The sequence below is a fragment of the Oncorhynchus mykiss genome, chromosome 4 (assembly GCF_057628025.1).
Source record: "Oncorhynchus mykiss isolate SJ-2025 chromosome 4, ASM5762802v1, whole genome shotgun sequence".
Lineage (NCBI taxonomy): Eukaryota > Metazoa > Chordata > Actinopteri > Salmoniformes > Salmonidae > Oncorhynchus > Oncorhynchus mykiss.
In genome coordinates this window covers 63,172,212-63,188,228 of record NC_143025.1, presented here as the reverse complement: position 1 = coordinate 63,188,228, position 16,017 = coordinate 63,172,212, and the positions used below count along the sequence as shown (strand labels likewise).

The 16,017-nt window shown below is 43.4% G+C and overlaps 1 protein-coding gene across 4 annotated transcripts in view; it reads left to right on the top strand.

The window, feature by feature from the left end:
• Positions 1-16,017, top strand: part of dse (dermatan sulfate epimerase) — a 28,838-nt gene that overhangs the window by 832 nt on the left and 11,989 nt on the right. For 2 of the 4 annotated variants that reach the window (XM_036975678.2, XM_090232526.1), the window contains exons 2-3: positions 1,724-2,198; positions 12,856-13,109. In XM_036975678.2, coding sequence (XP_036831573.2) covers positions 1,768-2,198; positions 12,856-13,109 — 685 coding nt within the window. In that variant the 5' untranslated portion in view covers positions 1,724-1,767. The remainder of the gene's footprint in view (positions 1-1,723; positions 2,199-12,855; positions 13,110-16,017) is intronic. The other 2 variants (XM_090232528.1, XM_090232529.1) reach the window with 1 other exon arrangement.

Genomic DNA, 16,017 nt, shown 5'->3' with positions numbered 1-16,017 from the left:
GATGTGTAAGCAGCCAGGTAGGACATATAATACGTGGAGCTACTTTACTGTAAATTGGTGGTTGCCACTGTAAACCCTTGAGTTTAGGGTTTGTATTAGGCCTACTTTCGAGTGATGGAGTAGTATAGAATAGTTTTCATAATACACATTCTATAGTCATTTGTTTTTCAACGTGGTCATTTGAAATAGTCTTATCAAGTTTCAAGGGCACAGGTCTTTTAAAAACTAAACGTCTATTTGAGAATGATTTGCCCATTTTGTGCCATCAGTTTGTAATTTTTGTGTAAATTGAAAGAAAACAAAGCAGTCAAAGGTTAATCCAGCCCAGGAGAGGGACAGCTGTCCCCCTCAACTGGTTTCCTTTATTCCCCTAAACCAATCCAGTGCTCAATCTCCATGTCCTAAACACATAGCAGGAATAGGTTTCACTTCCACATCCAGGGTTCATGGTCTTTAAGGCAGTAATGGTAGACTATCTGATTATGTCTTTAAATGGGCAATCTGCAGTTGTTACATCCATTTGTAGACATTTAAATTAAATGTACCCATTGATTATTGAAGGATAGAATGTATAGATCTCCCATGAGCTCAGTACAACTATCATACCCCATCAGAATCCCACATATTAAGTTGTTTTACGCTTTGTGAACAATGTAAATGTAAACAAATACTGTTAGCCTCAAAATGGTTCAAAAAAATAGTTTGTATGTCATGGATGGTCAGTCCTTGTTTCTATATCTCTGTCCATGAGTTTGAGAATGGTTGTATTTCTCCAGCCCCATCCCTCAGCTGTTACAAAGTTGACCCCTTTGTTATTGTTCAAACTACAGATGCCTCTTTAAACTGGAATGTGCCCGTTTATGAGGTCAGGTGTCATATCTAGCTAGTTGGTCAAGTGAAGCAACATCTGCACAATAATGGACATTTAGCTCCCTTGTCCCCGTTGGTGTCATTTTTAGTAGGCAATACTAAATTGTTTATTAAAATACACGACAGATCAAACTCACGCTAATAGGACTGACCAGAGTCTAGACTCTCTAGACAACCTTCAAAGTCACCACCGTTTGATTTTGCCCTAGGCAAGTGCCAAGAGTAAGGCAATGAAATGGATGTCCACATTCTTGAGAAGAGATGACTTGCACCACCATAGTGTTAAATGTACCAGGTGATGTTAGTCATTGGTTAAGCCAAACCACTATAACTGACGAATAGAATACCACAGAGACCTTTATGACCTTTAGAGTGTTGAGGACCATCTTTCTGACTATGTGGGTGTACATGGCTAGATTCACCTGAGACACCGCCAAACAAATGTAAGGATTATCTACCCTGATGAACACACCTCTCACCAATAGCTGGATACACTATCAATCTGAGGTATGATAGCACACTATACACATTACAGCTACCTCTTCTCAAGATACACATGGGGGAGGAGGAAGGGGGGGGGGGTGGGTCTATTTTGATTATTCATATAGATAAGTTGCATTTTTACAACAGAGATCTGAGCTTCCCTTTCAGTTGTCACAGTCTACAGTCTACTTGAAGCGTTTCAAAACTTGTCAGAACAGTAGGGGAAAGCCAGAATGATCAGGAATACAGCTGTATCCAATTATTCAAGGAATGTAGCCCTCATATGAAAAAGCTTGGGAGAGTTGAGAGCGAGAATATGGCTGTCTGGCTTTCTTAAAGTCTTTTCTTTTCCCTCTCCTTCCCTTCTCAGCTGAGCTCTGTTGGAAATGCCACTGCGCCCTCTCTGATGTGAGGATGAGGACCTACACCCGAGGGGCCCCCACAGTGTTCTTCATAAGTCTACTGTGGCCCCTGGTGGCCCCGGTGGTGGGGGTGGCGGAGGAGACGATAGACCCCAGTGGAGGGATACCCTTCATGGGAGGGAACTACGATGGACACCCCATGCTGTACTTCGGCCAGGGCGAGGTGGAGAAGTTGCAGTCGGCGGCGGCTGGGACACACCGGGAGATGGCCGCGAGGATCCGCGAGGCGGGGGAGGCCATGCTGGAGCACCCTGAGGAGTACCTGCCCCCCTGGAGCCCGGCCGAGTTCAGCGCCCGCTGGAACGAGGTGTATGGAAACAACCTGGGAGTGTTGTCTATGTTCTGTCTGCTCTATCCACACAGGGCCGGGGCCCTCAACCTGGCCAAGGATTACATGGAGAGGATGGCAGCTCAGCCTAGTTGGTATATTTTCTATCTTTGTTTTTCCCTTATTTTTGTGTGAATTTTCAGTTGCAATCAATTGTCTGTGAATAGCATCCCTAACCTATAGGGACATGAAATAAGAGATACAATCAGATATGCCCCTGTGGAAATAGTTACTGTGTAGCTACTCAAATTCAACCCATAAGTGAATTGCCCACTTCTCGATTGCAGAAATTCGCTTAGCCTACCCTTAGCGGTAAGAAAAACTCCCACACATTTTTCTCATTATGTGAACAATACTGGTCTTTTTGGAGAAGGTACAGATGCTGCCTGCTATCTGTATTTCTCCTTCCTATCACCATGTGACCACTGGGGATAAATGCCAAATCCTCCTCCTCTCCAGAGGACCTTTAACTGACTCAATCCCCCTCCATAGTATCTCTGTTCAGTTTTCACTGTGGCCGGCCAGACCTGTGGAAGAGATGCCCTGTGGTCCAGGAAATGTGTTTAGCAGCTGTATGAATTTATTGCTTAACATGCTCCCGTTCAAAGGAAATGAAATGTTCAGATGTTGAGCTGAATGGCCTGGTGCAGTGGGATTGGTGGACTAGGGTTCAGGTGGTGGTGAGAGGCTAAGAAACACATTTTACCTGGGTTCTCAGAGGGGTTACATGGGAAATCTCATCTGCATCTCACATTGTTCAGCCCCAACCTAAGGGATGAGCGAATGACTCTCCCAGTCTATAGACTCAGAGGGGAATAGCTTAGGTAGTCTGGATGATGTTATGTATCATTTTCATTGTACAGTACTAGGCTGAACTATCTTGCAGACTTCTTCGCTTTCTGTTGCATAAGAATAATAAGCTAGGAAGAGGCCAGCAATGAGACTGCATGTTGTTGCTGTATATTTAGCCAACCCTTACAGTACTGTACTTCAGAAGACCCCTGACCGCCTGTGAGGGTTGTGAAACTTCAGTGGTTTCATTTTTTTCCCCTTGCTGTGCAGTTAGGAAAGTGCATTATAGCAAGCTTTCTCTGCACGTCCCAAGCCAAGGAATTCAGTGTTAAGGAGGGGTCTCTGATATATCGGGCAAGGCGTTTCACTGTCGCTGCCAATTTAGTAATGTCGCCTGCGTTCTCAGGACGTCTGGTCTCTGCTATCAGCCTCGTGGTCAGGGGGCTTCCCTTTTCAAGTGTCACCTTTCTCTCATTCCTTTTCAGAAACAAGCATTACCTCAGCTCCGTTGTTTTAATCCTCTATTTAGCCATCAGCTGCTGTGTCTAGCCAACCTAGTTCAGAGAAAAAAAAATATTTAGGGTCAGTGTTCATTGGTACATGTACAGTTTACCATTAGTTCAAATTTGTGAAACTTCTCACAAAATGGAAGTCTGTGCCACATGTTGAGAAATGAAAACCCACAAGGACGTTTTCGCATTTTAACTACACACAATGTGAGTTCTCTCCTCAACCGCACATTTACTAGGGCTTTGGAATCTCTCAGGGATCCTTAAAAGTGGCTCCAGGAATCAGTCAACTGTGGTATCTGTGACCTTCAATTATGTCTCCAACAACTTGTTGAGGAGAGCCATATTCCATATTCCAACTCCAGCTTGTGGCGCACTGGTTCCCTGGTTCGGTTTTTAAGGCAGTTCATGTGTAAACACACAGAAGAGACGTCTTGTGTGCTTTGGCGTAATGTAATATACAGTACAGTGGTGACATAGAATCACTTCACTCATTCTAACTACTTATACAGTGCATTAAACTTGGTTGGTGAACCAAAGACTGTAATGAAACATAATGTAAACTCCTTTCTTGATGAATAAAGTTGAAATCCCTTTTTATTCAATTTAATTTAAACCCATGTAGAAGGAACATTTATTCCCAATGAACTTCCTCAGGTCGTTGACAGATGGAAATAATGTATTAGCTAAATCAAATGGAAGAAATGCTGCCAGAGGGTGGCGGCATATTTTTGGTATTTATGAATATTAGAGTCGCATTTAAAAGAAAAGCAGGCAGCTGTTTTGATATTTGGCACTGAGTAAAGTTTATGGGTCCATGTGATGAGTGGAATGGATTTCAACCTATGTCTTTTAGATGTTCTGAGAGGAACGATTGTCAAGAGGGAGCTGAAAATGTAATTACATGGCACGCACTTTAATAGCAACTGCTCAAAATACAGGTTGCTTTTTGGATTTATTTTTTATTGCCACATCTGAAGTCAATTTGACTATAATTACACAGAAAGAGCTTTTAAAGAACACCTCTTAGCAGGTGGTATATGAGATTAATGCATGGGCATGGACTATTTTGCCAATTTAACAATTAGTACCTCTTAGAAATAGAAGTCAGTCAGCATTCTGAGGTGCCAGCTACTTTACAAATAGCACATAGTGCACTTTAAACAGCACTTTAAAAGGCAGGATATGTTGGAGTTGGACTTTAAAGCATGTGTAAAAATGCTGTTTTGCATGTTCTTTTGTAAAGAGAACAAAAAGCTATTTAGTAGCTGATTAAAAGCTTGGACAAATTATGCAAATAGCTTGAGAAGGATTAGTTTAACTCTACGCTTTTGATGACATTTCACTTTCCAGAATATATACTACCCTTTCTGTTTTTGCAGCCTTGCTTGGGCTAGTGTGAAAAGGGAATTTCAAACAATTCAAGACTATTTGTAAGGATACTACTTCGTGATATTACTGTTTTCTTGTGTATTAACCCTGTGAGACCCAAGCATAGATCCAAACGAGGAAAAACATGTATTTACCGTTCAGAAATACTTCTAATCGGCCTCTGATTATGAAAATAATCTGTTCGTTTTATTTCAAGTTTGTAGAACAATTTTATGGAAACGTTGCAAAGAAACACCATTGAGCTTCAATGGTAGGAACATTTTGTTGTAAGAACATTTAGAAATTCTATAAAAATCACATAAAAATTGATCAAAAGCATTGATGGGATGGAAAATATTGTCTTATGGTATATAAACTATATATACAGAAGTAAGTGGACACCCCTTCAAATTAGTGGATTCGGCTATTTCAGCCACACCAGTTGTGTATAAAATTGAGCACGTAGCCATGCAATCTCCATAGACAAACATTGACTGTAGAATGGCTTTACTGAAGAGCTCAGTGATTTTCAACATGACACCGTCATAGGATGACACCTTTCCAACAAATCAGTTCGTCAAATGTATGCCCTGTTAGAGCTGCCCTGGTCAACTGTAAGTGCTGTTATTGTGAAGTAGAAACATCTAGGAGCAACAACGGCTCAAACGCGAAGTGGCAGGCCCCACAAGCTCACAGAGCGGGACGGTTGATTGCTGAAGCATGTAGCGCATAGAAATTGTCTGTCCTCGGTTGCAGAATTCACTACCAAGTTCATAACTACCTCTGGAAGCAACGTCATCACAAGAACTGTTCGTCGGGAGCTTCATGAAATGGGTTTCCATGGCCGGGCAGCCTCACACAAGCCTAAGTTCACCATGTGCAATGCAAAGTGTCGGCTGAAATGGTGTAAAGCTCTCCCCCATTGGACACTGGAGCAGTGGAAACGCATTCTCTGGAGTGGTGAATCACGCTTCACCATCTGGCAGTCCAACGGACAAATCTGGGTTTGTCAGATGCTAGGAGAAAGCTACCTGCCTGAATGCATAGTCCTAACTGTAAAGTTTGGTGGAGGAGGAATAATGGTCTGGGGCTGTTTTTCATGTCTCGGGCTAGGCCCCTTAGTTCCAGTGAAGGGAAATCTTAACATTCTAGATGATTCTGAGCTTCCAACTTCGAAGCAACAGTTTGAGGAAGGCCCTTTCCTGTTTCAGCATGACAATGCCCCGTGCACAAAGTGAGGTACATACAGAAATGTTGTTAAGATCGGTTTGGAAGAACTTGACTGGCCTGCACAGAGCCCTGATCTCAACCCCATCAAACACCTTTGGGATGAATTGGAACGCCGACTTCGAGATAGGCCTAATCGCCCAACATCAGTGCCCGATATCACTAATGCTTTTGTGGCTGAATGGAAGCATGTCCCGGCAGCAATGTTCCAACATCTAGTGAAAAGCCTTCCCAGAAGAGTGGAGGCTGTTGTAGCCTCCATGATCATGTTTGGTCATGTAGTGTACATCTGAAATTGTCATATTTTGTCTGAAATAGCTAAATTGATCAACTTGATCTATTTATTTTATTTTATTTATTTCACCTTTATTTAACCAGGTAGGCTAGTTGAGAACAAGTTCTCATTTGCAACTGCGACCTGGCCAAGATAAAGCATAGCAGTGTGAACAGACAACACAGAGTTACACATGGAGTAAACAATTAACAAGTCACTAACACAGTAGAAAAAAAAGAGAGTCTATATACATTGTGTGCAAAAGGCATGAGGAGGTAGGCGAATAATTACAATTTTGCAGATTAACACTGGAGTGATAAATGATCAGATGGTCATTTACAGGTAGAGATATTGGTGTGCAAAAGAGCAGAAAAGTAAATAAATATAAACAGTATGGGGATGAGGTAGGTAAAATTGGGTGGGCTATTTACCGAGAGACTATGTACAGCTGCAGCGATCGGTTAGCTGCTCAGATAGCAGATGTTTGAAGTTGGTGAGGGAGATAAAAGTCTCCAACTTCAGCGATTTTTCCAATTCGTTCCAGTCACAGGCAGCAGAGAACTGGAACGAAAGGCGGCCAAATGAGGTGTTGGCTTTAGGGATGATAAGTATGGTGCCGAAGAACATGGCTGACGTTTTACATTCTCCCAATCAATTATGCAATTTTGTTATTTTTTGTGTGTTTTGTGTAACTTCTTTTTTAACTTATTGTGTACATAAAGTTGCTGCTACCGTCTCTTATGACCGAAAATAACTTCTGAACAGAAAAGCGATTACTCACGAGGACTGGAAGAAACTTTTTCCTTTAATGAGTCCGATGAGAAGGATATCCTGCTTTCACTGGACAGGCCCAGATCCACGCCTTTTGCGTGAAAAAAAGACACCGGAAAAGGGGACGCAGATCAGGGATCCTTCTGAGAAGCCGGAGGCGAGCGAGTAAACTCCCAATGCCTTCCATTCTCCTTGCTAACGTGCAATCTTTAGAAACTAAAATTGATGACCTACTATTAAGATTATCCTTCCAACAGGACATTAAAAACTGTAACGTCTTATGTTTCACAAGACGTGGCTGAATGAAGAAACTGACAATATAGAGCTGGCTGGATTTTCCATGCACCGGCAGAACAGAGACACTACCTCTGGTAAGACGAGGGGTGGGTGTGTGTGTCTTTTTGTCAATAACAGCTGGTGCGCAATGTCTAATATTAAAGAAGTCTCAAGGTATTGCTCCCCTGAGGTAGAGGACCTTATGATAAGTTGTCGACCACACTATCTACCAAGAGGGTTCTCATCTGTATTATTCGTACCCGTCTATTTACCACCATAAAGCGAAGCTGGTACTAAGACTGCTCTCAACCAATTCTATAAGGCCATATGCAAAGACTTTAATGCAGGCACACTTAAATCAGTTTTACCACATTTTTACCAGCATGTCACATGTGCAACCAGGGAAAATAAAATCCTAGACCACCTTTACTCCACACACAGAGATGCATACAAAGCTCTCCCTCTCCCCTCCATTTGGCAAAACTGACCACAATTCTATCCTCCTTATTCCTGCTTACAAGCAAAAACTATAGCAGGAAGTACCAGTGACTCGCTCAATATGGAAGTGGTCAGATGACGCGGATGCAACACTACAAGACTGTTTTGCTAGCACAGACTGAAATATGTTCCGGGATTCTTCCAATGGCATTGAGAAGTACACCACCTCAGTCACCGGCTTCATCAATAAGTGCATCGATGACGTCATCCCCACAGTGACTATGTACGGTGCCTTGCGAAAGTATTCGGCCCCCTTGAACTTTGCGACCTTTTGCCACATTTCAGGCTTCAAACATAAAGATATAAATCTGTATTTTTTTGTGAAGAATCAACAACAAGTGGGACACAATCATGAAGTGGAACGACATTTATTGGATATTTCAAACTTTTTTAACAAATCAAAAACTGAAAAATTGGGCGTGCAAAATTATTCAGCCCCTTTACTTTCAGTGCAGCAAACTCTCTCCAGAAGTTCAGTGAGGATCTCTGAATGATCCAATGTTGACCTAAATGACTAATGATGATAAATACAATCCACCTGTGTGTAATCAAGTCTCCGTATAAATGCACCTGCACTGTGATAGTCTCAGAGGTCCGTTAAAAGCGCAGAGAGCATCATGAAGAACAAGGAACACACCAGGCAGGTCCGAGATACTGTTGTGAAGAAGTTTAAAGCCGGATTTGGATACAAAAATATTTCCCAAGCTTTAAACATCCCAAGGAGCACTGTGCAAGCGATAATATTGAAATGGAAGGAGTATCAGACCACTGCAAATCTACCAAGACCTGGCCGTCCCTCTAAACTTTCAGCTCATACAAGGAGAAGACTGATCAGAGATGCAGCCAAGAGGCCCATGATCACTCTGGATGAACTGCAGAGATCTACAGCTGAGGTGGGAGACTCTGTCCATAGGACAACAATCAGTCGTATATTGCACAAATCTGGCCTTTATGGAAGAATGGCAAGAAGAAAGACATTTCTTAAAGATATCCATAAAAAGTGTTGTTTCAAGTTTGCCACAAGCCACCTGGGAGACACACCAAACATGTGGCAGAAGGTGCTCTGGTCAGATGAAACCAAAATTGAACTTTTTGGCAACAATGCAAAACGTTATGTTTGGCGTAAAAGCAACACAGCTCATCACCCTGAACACACCATCCCCACTGTCAAACATGGTGGTGGCAGCATCATGGTTTGGGCCTGCTTTTCTTCAGCAGGGACAGGGAAGATGGTTAAAATTGATGGAAAGATGGATGGAGCCAAATACAGGACTATTCTGGAATAAAACCTGATGGAGTCTGCAAAAGACCTGAGACTGGGACGGAGATTTGTCTTCCAACAAGACAATGATCCAAAACATAAAGCAAAATCTACAATGGAATGGTTCAAAAATAAACATATCCAGGTGTTAGAATGGCCAAGTCAAAGTCCAGACCTGAATCCAATCGAGAATCTGTGGAAAGAACTGAAAACTGCTGTTCACAAATGCTCTCCATCCAACGCGAGCTGCCAAGTGACGCGAACCTACAAGACGAGCTAAATGCCTTTTATGTTCGCTTCGAGGCAAGCAACACTGGAGCATGCACGAGAGCACCAGCTGTTCTGGATGACCGTGTGATAACGCTCTTGGTAGCCGATGTGAACAAAATCTTTAAACAGGTCAACATTCACAAATCCAGCCAGACGGATTACCAGGACATGTACTCAAAGCATGCGCGGACCAACTGTCAAGTGTCTTCACTGACATTTTCAACCTCTCCCTGACCTAGTCTGTAATACTTACTTGTTTCAATTAGACCACCATAGTCCCTGTGCCCAAGGAAGCGAAGGTAACCTGCCTAAATGATTACCGACTCGTGGCACTCACATCGGTACCTACGAAGTGCTTTGAAAGGCTGGTCATGGCTCACATCAACAGCATCCCTTAGACCCACTCCAATTCGCATACCGCCCCAACAGATCCACAGATGACGCAATCTCAATCGCACTCCACACCGCCCTTTCTCACCTGGACAAAAGGAACACCTAATTGAGAATGCTGTTCATCGACTACAGCTCAGCATTCAACAACATAGTGCCCACGAAGCTCATCACTAAGCTAGAGACTCTTGGACTAAACACCTTCCTCTGCAGCTGGATCCTGGACTTCCTGACGGGCCGCCCCCAGGTGGTAAGAGTAGGCAACAACATGTCTGCCACGCTGATCCTTAACACTGGAGCCCCTCAGGGGTGTGTACTTAGTCCCCTCCTGTATTCCCTGTTCACCCACGACTGCGTGGCCAAACACGACTCCAACACCATCATTAAGTTTGCTGACGACACAACAGTGGTAAACCTTATCACAGACAACGATGAGACGGCCTATAGGGAGGAAGTCAATGAACTGGCAGTGTGGTTTCAGGACAACAACCTCTCCCTCAATGTGAGCAAGACAAAGGAAGCTGATTGTGTACTACAGTAAAAGGCTGTCCGAACAGGCCCCCATTAACATCAACGGGGCTGTAGGGGAGAAGGTTTGACAGTTTCAAGTTCCTTGGTGTTCACATCACCAACGAACTAGCATGGTCCAAATATACCAAGACAGTCGTGAAGAGGGCATGACAAAACCTTTTCCCCCTCAGGAGACTAAAAAGATATGGCATGTGCCCCCAGATCCTCAAAAGGTTCTACAGCTGCATCATCGAGAGCATCCTGACCGGTTGCATCGCCGCCTGGTATGGCAACTGCTCGTCATCTGACCGTAAGGCGCTACAGAGGGTAGTGCGAACAGCCCAGTACATCACTGGTGCCAAGCTTCCTGCCATCCAGGACCAATATAATAGGCGATGTCAGAGGAAAGCCCATAAATTTATCAGAGACACCAGTCACCAAAGTTATAGACTGTTTTCTCTGCTACTGCGTGGCAAGCGGTACCGGAGCGCCAAGTCTAGGACCAAAAGGCTCCTCAACAGCTTCTACCCCCAAGTCCATTAGACTGCTGAACAATTCATAAAAATTGCCGGACAATTTACATTGGCACCCCCCTGTTGTACACTGCTGCTACTCGCTGTTTGTTTGTTACCTATGCATAGTCACTTCACCCCCACCTACATGTACAAATTACCTCAACTAACCTGTACTCATTGTAGAAAGTGTAGACATTGTTAATGTTGTAAATTACTATTCTAGCTGAAAACAGATGCCTCACATGTCCTCAAATGGCAGCTTCATTAAATAGTACCAGTAAAACACGTCTCAACATCTGTCCAGTGTCTATGTTCTTTTGCCCAACTTAATCTTTTCTTTTTATTGGCTAGTCTGAGATTTGGCATTTTCTTTGCAACTCTGCCTTTCTTTGCAAGGCCAGCATCGCCTCTTCGCTGTTGAAGTTGAGACGAGTGTTGCGGGTACTATTTAATGAAGCTGCCAAGTTGAGGACTTGTGAGGCATCTGTTTCTCAAATTAGACACTCTAATGTACTTGTTCTTTTGCTCAGTTGTGCACCGGGGCCTCACACTCCTCTTTCTGTTCTGGTTAGAGCCAGTTTGTGTAACAGTATAGACTTTACGTCCGTCCCCTCGCCCCGACCTGGGCGCGAACAAGAGACGCTCTGCACACATCAACAGTCACCCTCGAAGCATCGTTACCCATCGCTCCACAAAAGCCGCGGCCCTTGCAGAGCAAGGGGAACCACTACTTCAAGGTCTCAGAGCGAGTGACGTCACCGATTGAAATGCTACCAGTGCGCACCACCGATAACTAGCTAGCCATTTCGCATCGGCTAATACTTGCGCTGTTCTGTGAAGGGAGTAGTACACAATGTTGTACGAGATCTTCAGTTTCTTGGCAATTTCTCACATGGATTAGCCTTCATTTCCCAGAAGAAGAATAGACTGATGAGTTTCAGAAGAAAGTGCTTTGTTTCTGGCCATTTTCACCCTGTAATCAAACCCACAAATGTTTATGCTCCAGATACTCAACTAGTCTAAAGCAGGCCAGTTTCATTGCTTCTTCAATCAGAACAACAGTTTTCAGCTGTGCTAACATAATTGCAAAATGGTTTTCTAATGATCAATTAGCCTTTTAAAATTATAAACTTGGATTATCTAACACAACGTGCCATTGGAACACAGGAGTGATCTGTAGATATTCCATTAAAAAATCAGCCGTTTCCAGCTACAATAGCTATTTACAACATTAACCATGTCTATACTGATATTTCTGATCAATTTAATGTTATTTTAATGGACAAAAAATGTGCTATTCTTTCAAAAACAAGGACATTTCTTAGTGACCCCAAACTTTTGAACGGTAGTGTATATATTTGTATGGATCAACTATTTTGTGTGTTTTCTATGTATGCAGACTATATAACTTACTTTTAGCAATATGTAGTTGTCCTTTCTGGATGAATTACTTCTCTATGTTGAAATTGATGGTCCTAAATGGCAGTATTCTGACCTCATAAACCACACATTAACCACACATACAGTACCAGTCAAAAGTTTGGACACACCTACTCATTCAAGGGTTTTTCTTTATTATTTCTACATTGTAGAATAATAGTGAAGACATCAAAACTATGAAATAACACATATGGAATCAAGTAGTAAGCAAAAAAGTGTTAAGAAATGTAAATATATTTTCAATTTTAGATTCTTCAAAGCCACCCTTTGCCTTGATGACAGCTTTGCACACTCTTGGCATTCTCTCAACCAGTTTCATAAAAGGTTTAGATAGCTGGCTAGACTAACGAACCTAGAAATATATTAAATTTGAGCTGACATGGGTTAATTGAGTGAGTAACAAGAGGAAAACTGCTGATGCACAACCAAATTGCACCTTTGGTATTCTACTACTACTCTATATAACAGTAGGTTGAGATCCTGACTGACTCGCCCCCCTTTTGGGGGGGGGGGCCTAATATCACTTATGCCTAGAAATAGCACTGAACAGGCAGCGTTGCAATTTTACAACCGTGTGTCTCACAAGTCTTGAACATGTATTTCTTACATATGACTATACTTATCTATCCTTTTCTCTGTGTCTTGCAGGTTGGTAAAGGATGCTCCCTGGGATGAGGTTCCTCTAGCCCACTCTCTGGTTGGCTTCGCCACAGCGTATGATTTCCTGTATGAGTACCTGAGCAAGGTGCAGCAGGAGCGCTTCCTGCAGGTGATCGGCAATGCTACACGCTACATGTATGAGAAGTCCTACATCCGCGGCTGGGGCTTCCAGTACCTGCACAACCACCAGCCCACCAACTGTGTGGCTCTCCTCACCGGCAGCCTGGTTTACATGACCCAGGGTGAGTACCACTGATTCATGCACCGTGTGTGTGTGTGTGTGTGTGTGTGTGTGTGTGTGTGTGTGTGTGTGTGTGTGTGTGTGTGTGTGTGTGTGTGTGTGTGTGTGTGTGTGTGTGTGTGTGTGTGTGTGTGTGTGTGTGTGTGTGTGTGTGTGTGTGCAGGTGCAGGTGCAGGTGCAGGTGCAGGTGCAGGTGCAGTAGCCTAGATATGGGTGGCAAGGTACCCTAGTGGTAAGAACGTTGGACTAGTAACCGGAAGGTTGCAAGTTCAAATCCCTGAGCTGACAAGGTACAAATCTGCCGTTCTGCCCCTGAACAGGCAGTTAAGGGTGTCAATGAAAATAAGAATTTGTTCTTAATGGACTTGCCTAGTTAAATAATAAGTACATAAAAAATATACATTTGAAGTGGGAAGTTTACACACACTTAGGTTGGAGTCATTAAAACTAGTTTTTCAACCACCACAAATTTCTTGTTAACAAACTATTGTCTTGGCAAGTCGGTTAGGACATCTACTTTGTGCATGACCCAAGTTATTTTTCCAACAATTGTTTACAGACAGATTATTTCACTTATAATTCATTGTATCACAATTCCAGTGGGTCAGAAGTTTACATACACTAAGTTGATTGTACCTTTAAACAGCTTGGAACATTCCAGAAAATTATGTCATGGCTTTAGAGGCTTCTGATAGGCTAATTGACATCATTTGAGTCAATTGGAGGTGTACCTGTGGATGTATTTCAAGGCCTACCTTCAAACTCAGTGCCTCTTTGCTTGACATCATGGGAAAATCAAAAGAAGCCAAGACCTCAGAAACAAATTGTAGACCTCCGCAAGTCTGGTTCATCCTTGGGAGCAATTTCCAAACGCTTGAAGGTACCACGTTCATCTGTAGAAACAATAGTGCACAAGTATAAACACCATGGGACCACGCAGTCGTCATACCGCTCAGGAAGGAGACGCGTTCTCCTGTAGAAATGTAGAACTAAGAACAGATATAGCCCTTGGTTCACTCCAGACCTGACTGCCCTCGACCAGCACAAAAACATCATGTGGCGTACTGCACTAGCATCGAATTGTCCCCGCAATATGCAACTTTTCAGGGAAGTCAGGAACCAATACACACAGTCAGTTAGGAAAGCAAAGGCTAGCTTTTTCAAACATACATTTGCATCCTGTAGCTCCAAAAGGTTTTGGGACACTGTAAAGTCCATGGAGAATAAGATCACCTCCTCCCAGCTGCCCACTGAACTGAGGCTAAGAAACACTGTCACTACAGATAAATCCACGATAATCGAGAATTTCAATAACCATTTCTCTATGGCTGGCCATGCTTTCCTCCTGGCTACCCCAACCCCGGCCAACAGCTCCGCACACCCCGCAGCTTCTTGCCCAAACCTCCCCAGCTTCTCCTTCATCCAAATCAAGATATCAGATGTTCTGAAAGAGTTGCAAAACCTGGACCCGTACAAATCAGCTGGGCTAGACAATCTGGACCCTCGCTTTCTAAAGTTATCCGCCGCCATTGTTGCAACCCCTATTAATAGTCTGTTCAACCTCTCTTTCGTATCGGCCGAGATTTCTAAAGAGTGGAAAGCTGCCACGGTCATCCCCCTCTTCAAATGGGGTGACACTCAAGACCCAAACTGTTACAGACCTATATCTATCCTACCCTGCCTTTCTAAGGTCTTCGAAAGCCAAGTTAACAAACAGATCACTGACCATTTCGAATCCCACCGTACCTTCTCCGCTGTGTAATCCTGTTTCCGAGCCGGTCACGGGTGCACCTCAGCCACGCTCTAGGTATTAAACTAAATCATAACCGCCATTGATAAAAGACAGTACTGTGCAGCCATCTTCATTGACCTGGCCAAGGCTTTCGACTCTGTCAATCACCGTATTCACCGTAGACTCAACAGCCTTGGTTTCTCAAATGACTGCCTCGCCTGGTTCACCAACTACTTCTCAAATAAAGTTCAGTGTGTCAAATCGGACGGCCTGTTGTCTAGACCTCTGGCAGTCTCTATGGGGGTACCACAGGGTTAAATTCTTTGGCCGACTCTTTTCTCTGTATATATCAACGATGTCGCTCTTGCTGCGAGTGATTCCTTTATCCACCTTTATGCAGACGACACCATTCTGTATACATCTTGCCCTTCTTTGGACACTGTGTTAACAAACCTCCAAACAAGCTTCAATGCCATACAATACTCCTTCTTTGTCCTCCAACTGCTCTTAAACACTAGTAAAACTAAATGCATGCTATTCACCCACCCGCCCGATTAGCATCACTACTCTGGACGGTTCTAACTTAGACTATGTGGACAACTACAAATACCTAGGTGTCTGGCTAGACTGTAAACTCTCCTTCCAGACTCATATTAAGCATCTCCAATCCAAAATTAAATCTAGAATCGGCTTCCTATTTTGCAACAAAGCCTCATTCACTCACGCTGCCAAACATACCCTCGTAAAACTGACTATCCTATCGATCCTTGACATCGGTGATGTCATTTACAAAATAGCCTCAGACACTATAATCAGCAAACTGTCCCATCCGTTATGTCACCAAAGCCCCATATACCACCCACCACTGCGATCTGTATACTGTCGTCAGCTGGCCCTCGCTACATATTCGTCGCAAGACCCACTGGCTCCAGGTCATCTATACGTTTTTGCTAGGTAAACCGCCTCCTTATCTCAGCTCACTGGTGACCATAACAACACCAACCCGTAGCACGTGCTCCACCAGGTATATCTCACTGGTCATCCCCAAGCCAACACACACTTGGCTGCCTTTCCTTACAGTTCTCTGCTGTCAATGACTGGAACGAATTGCAAAAATCGCTGAAGTTGGAGACTTATATTTCCCTCACTAACTTTAAGCATCAGCTATCTGAGCAGC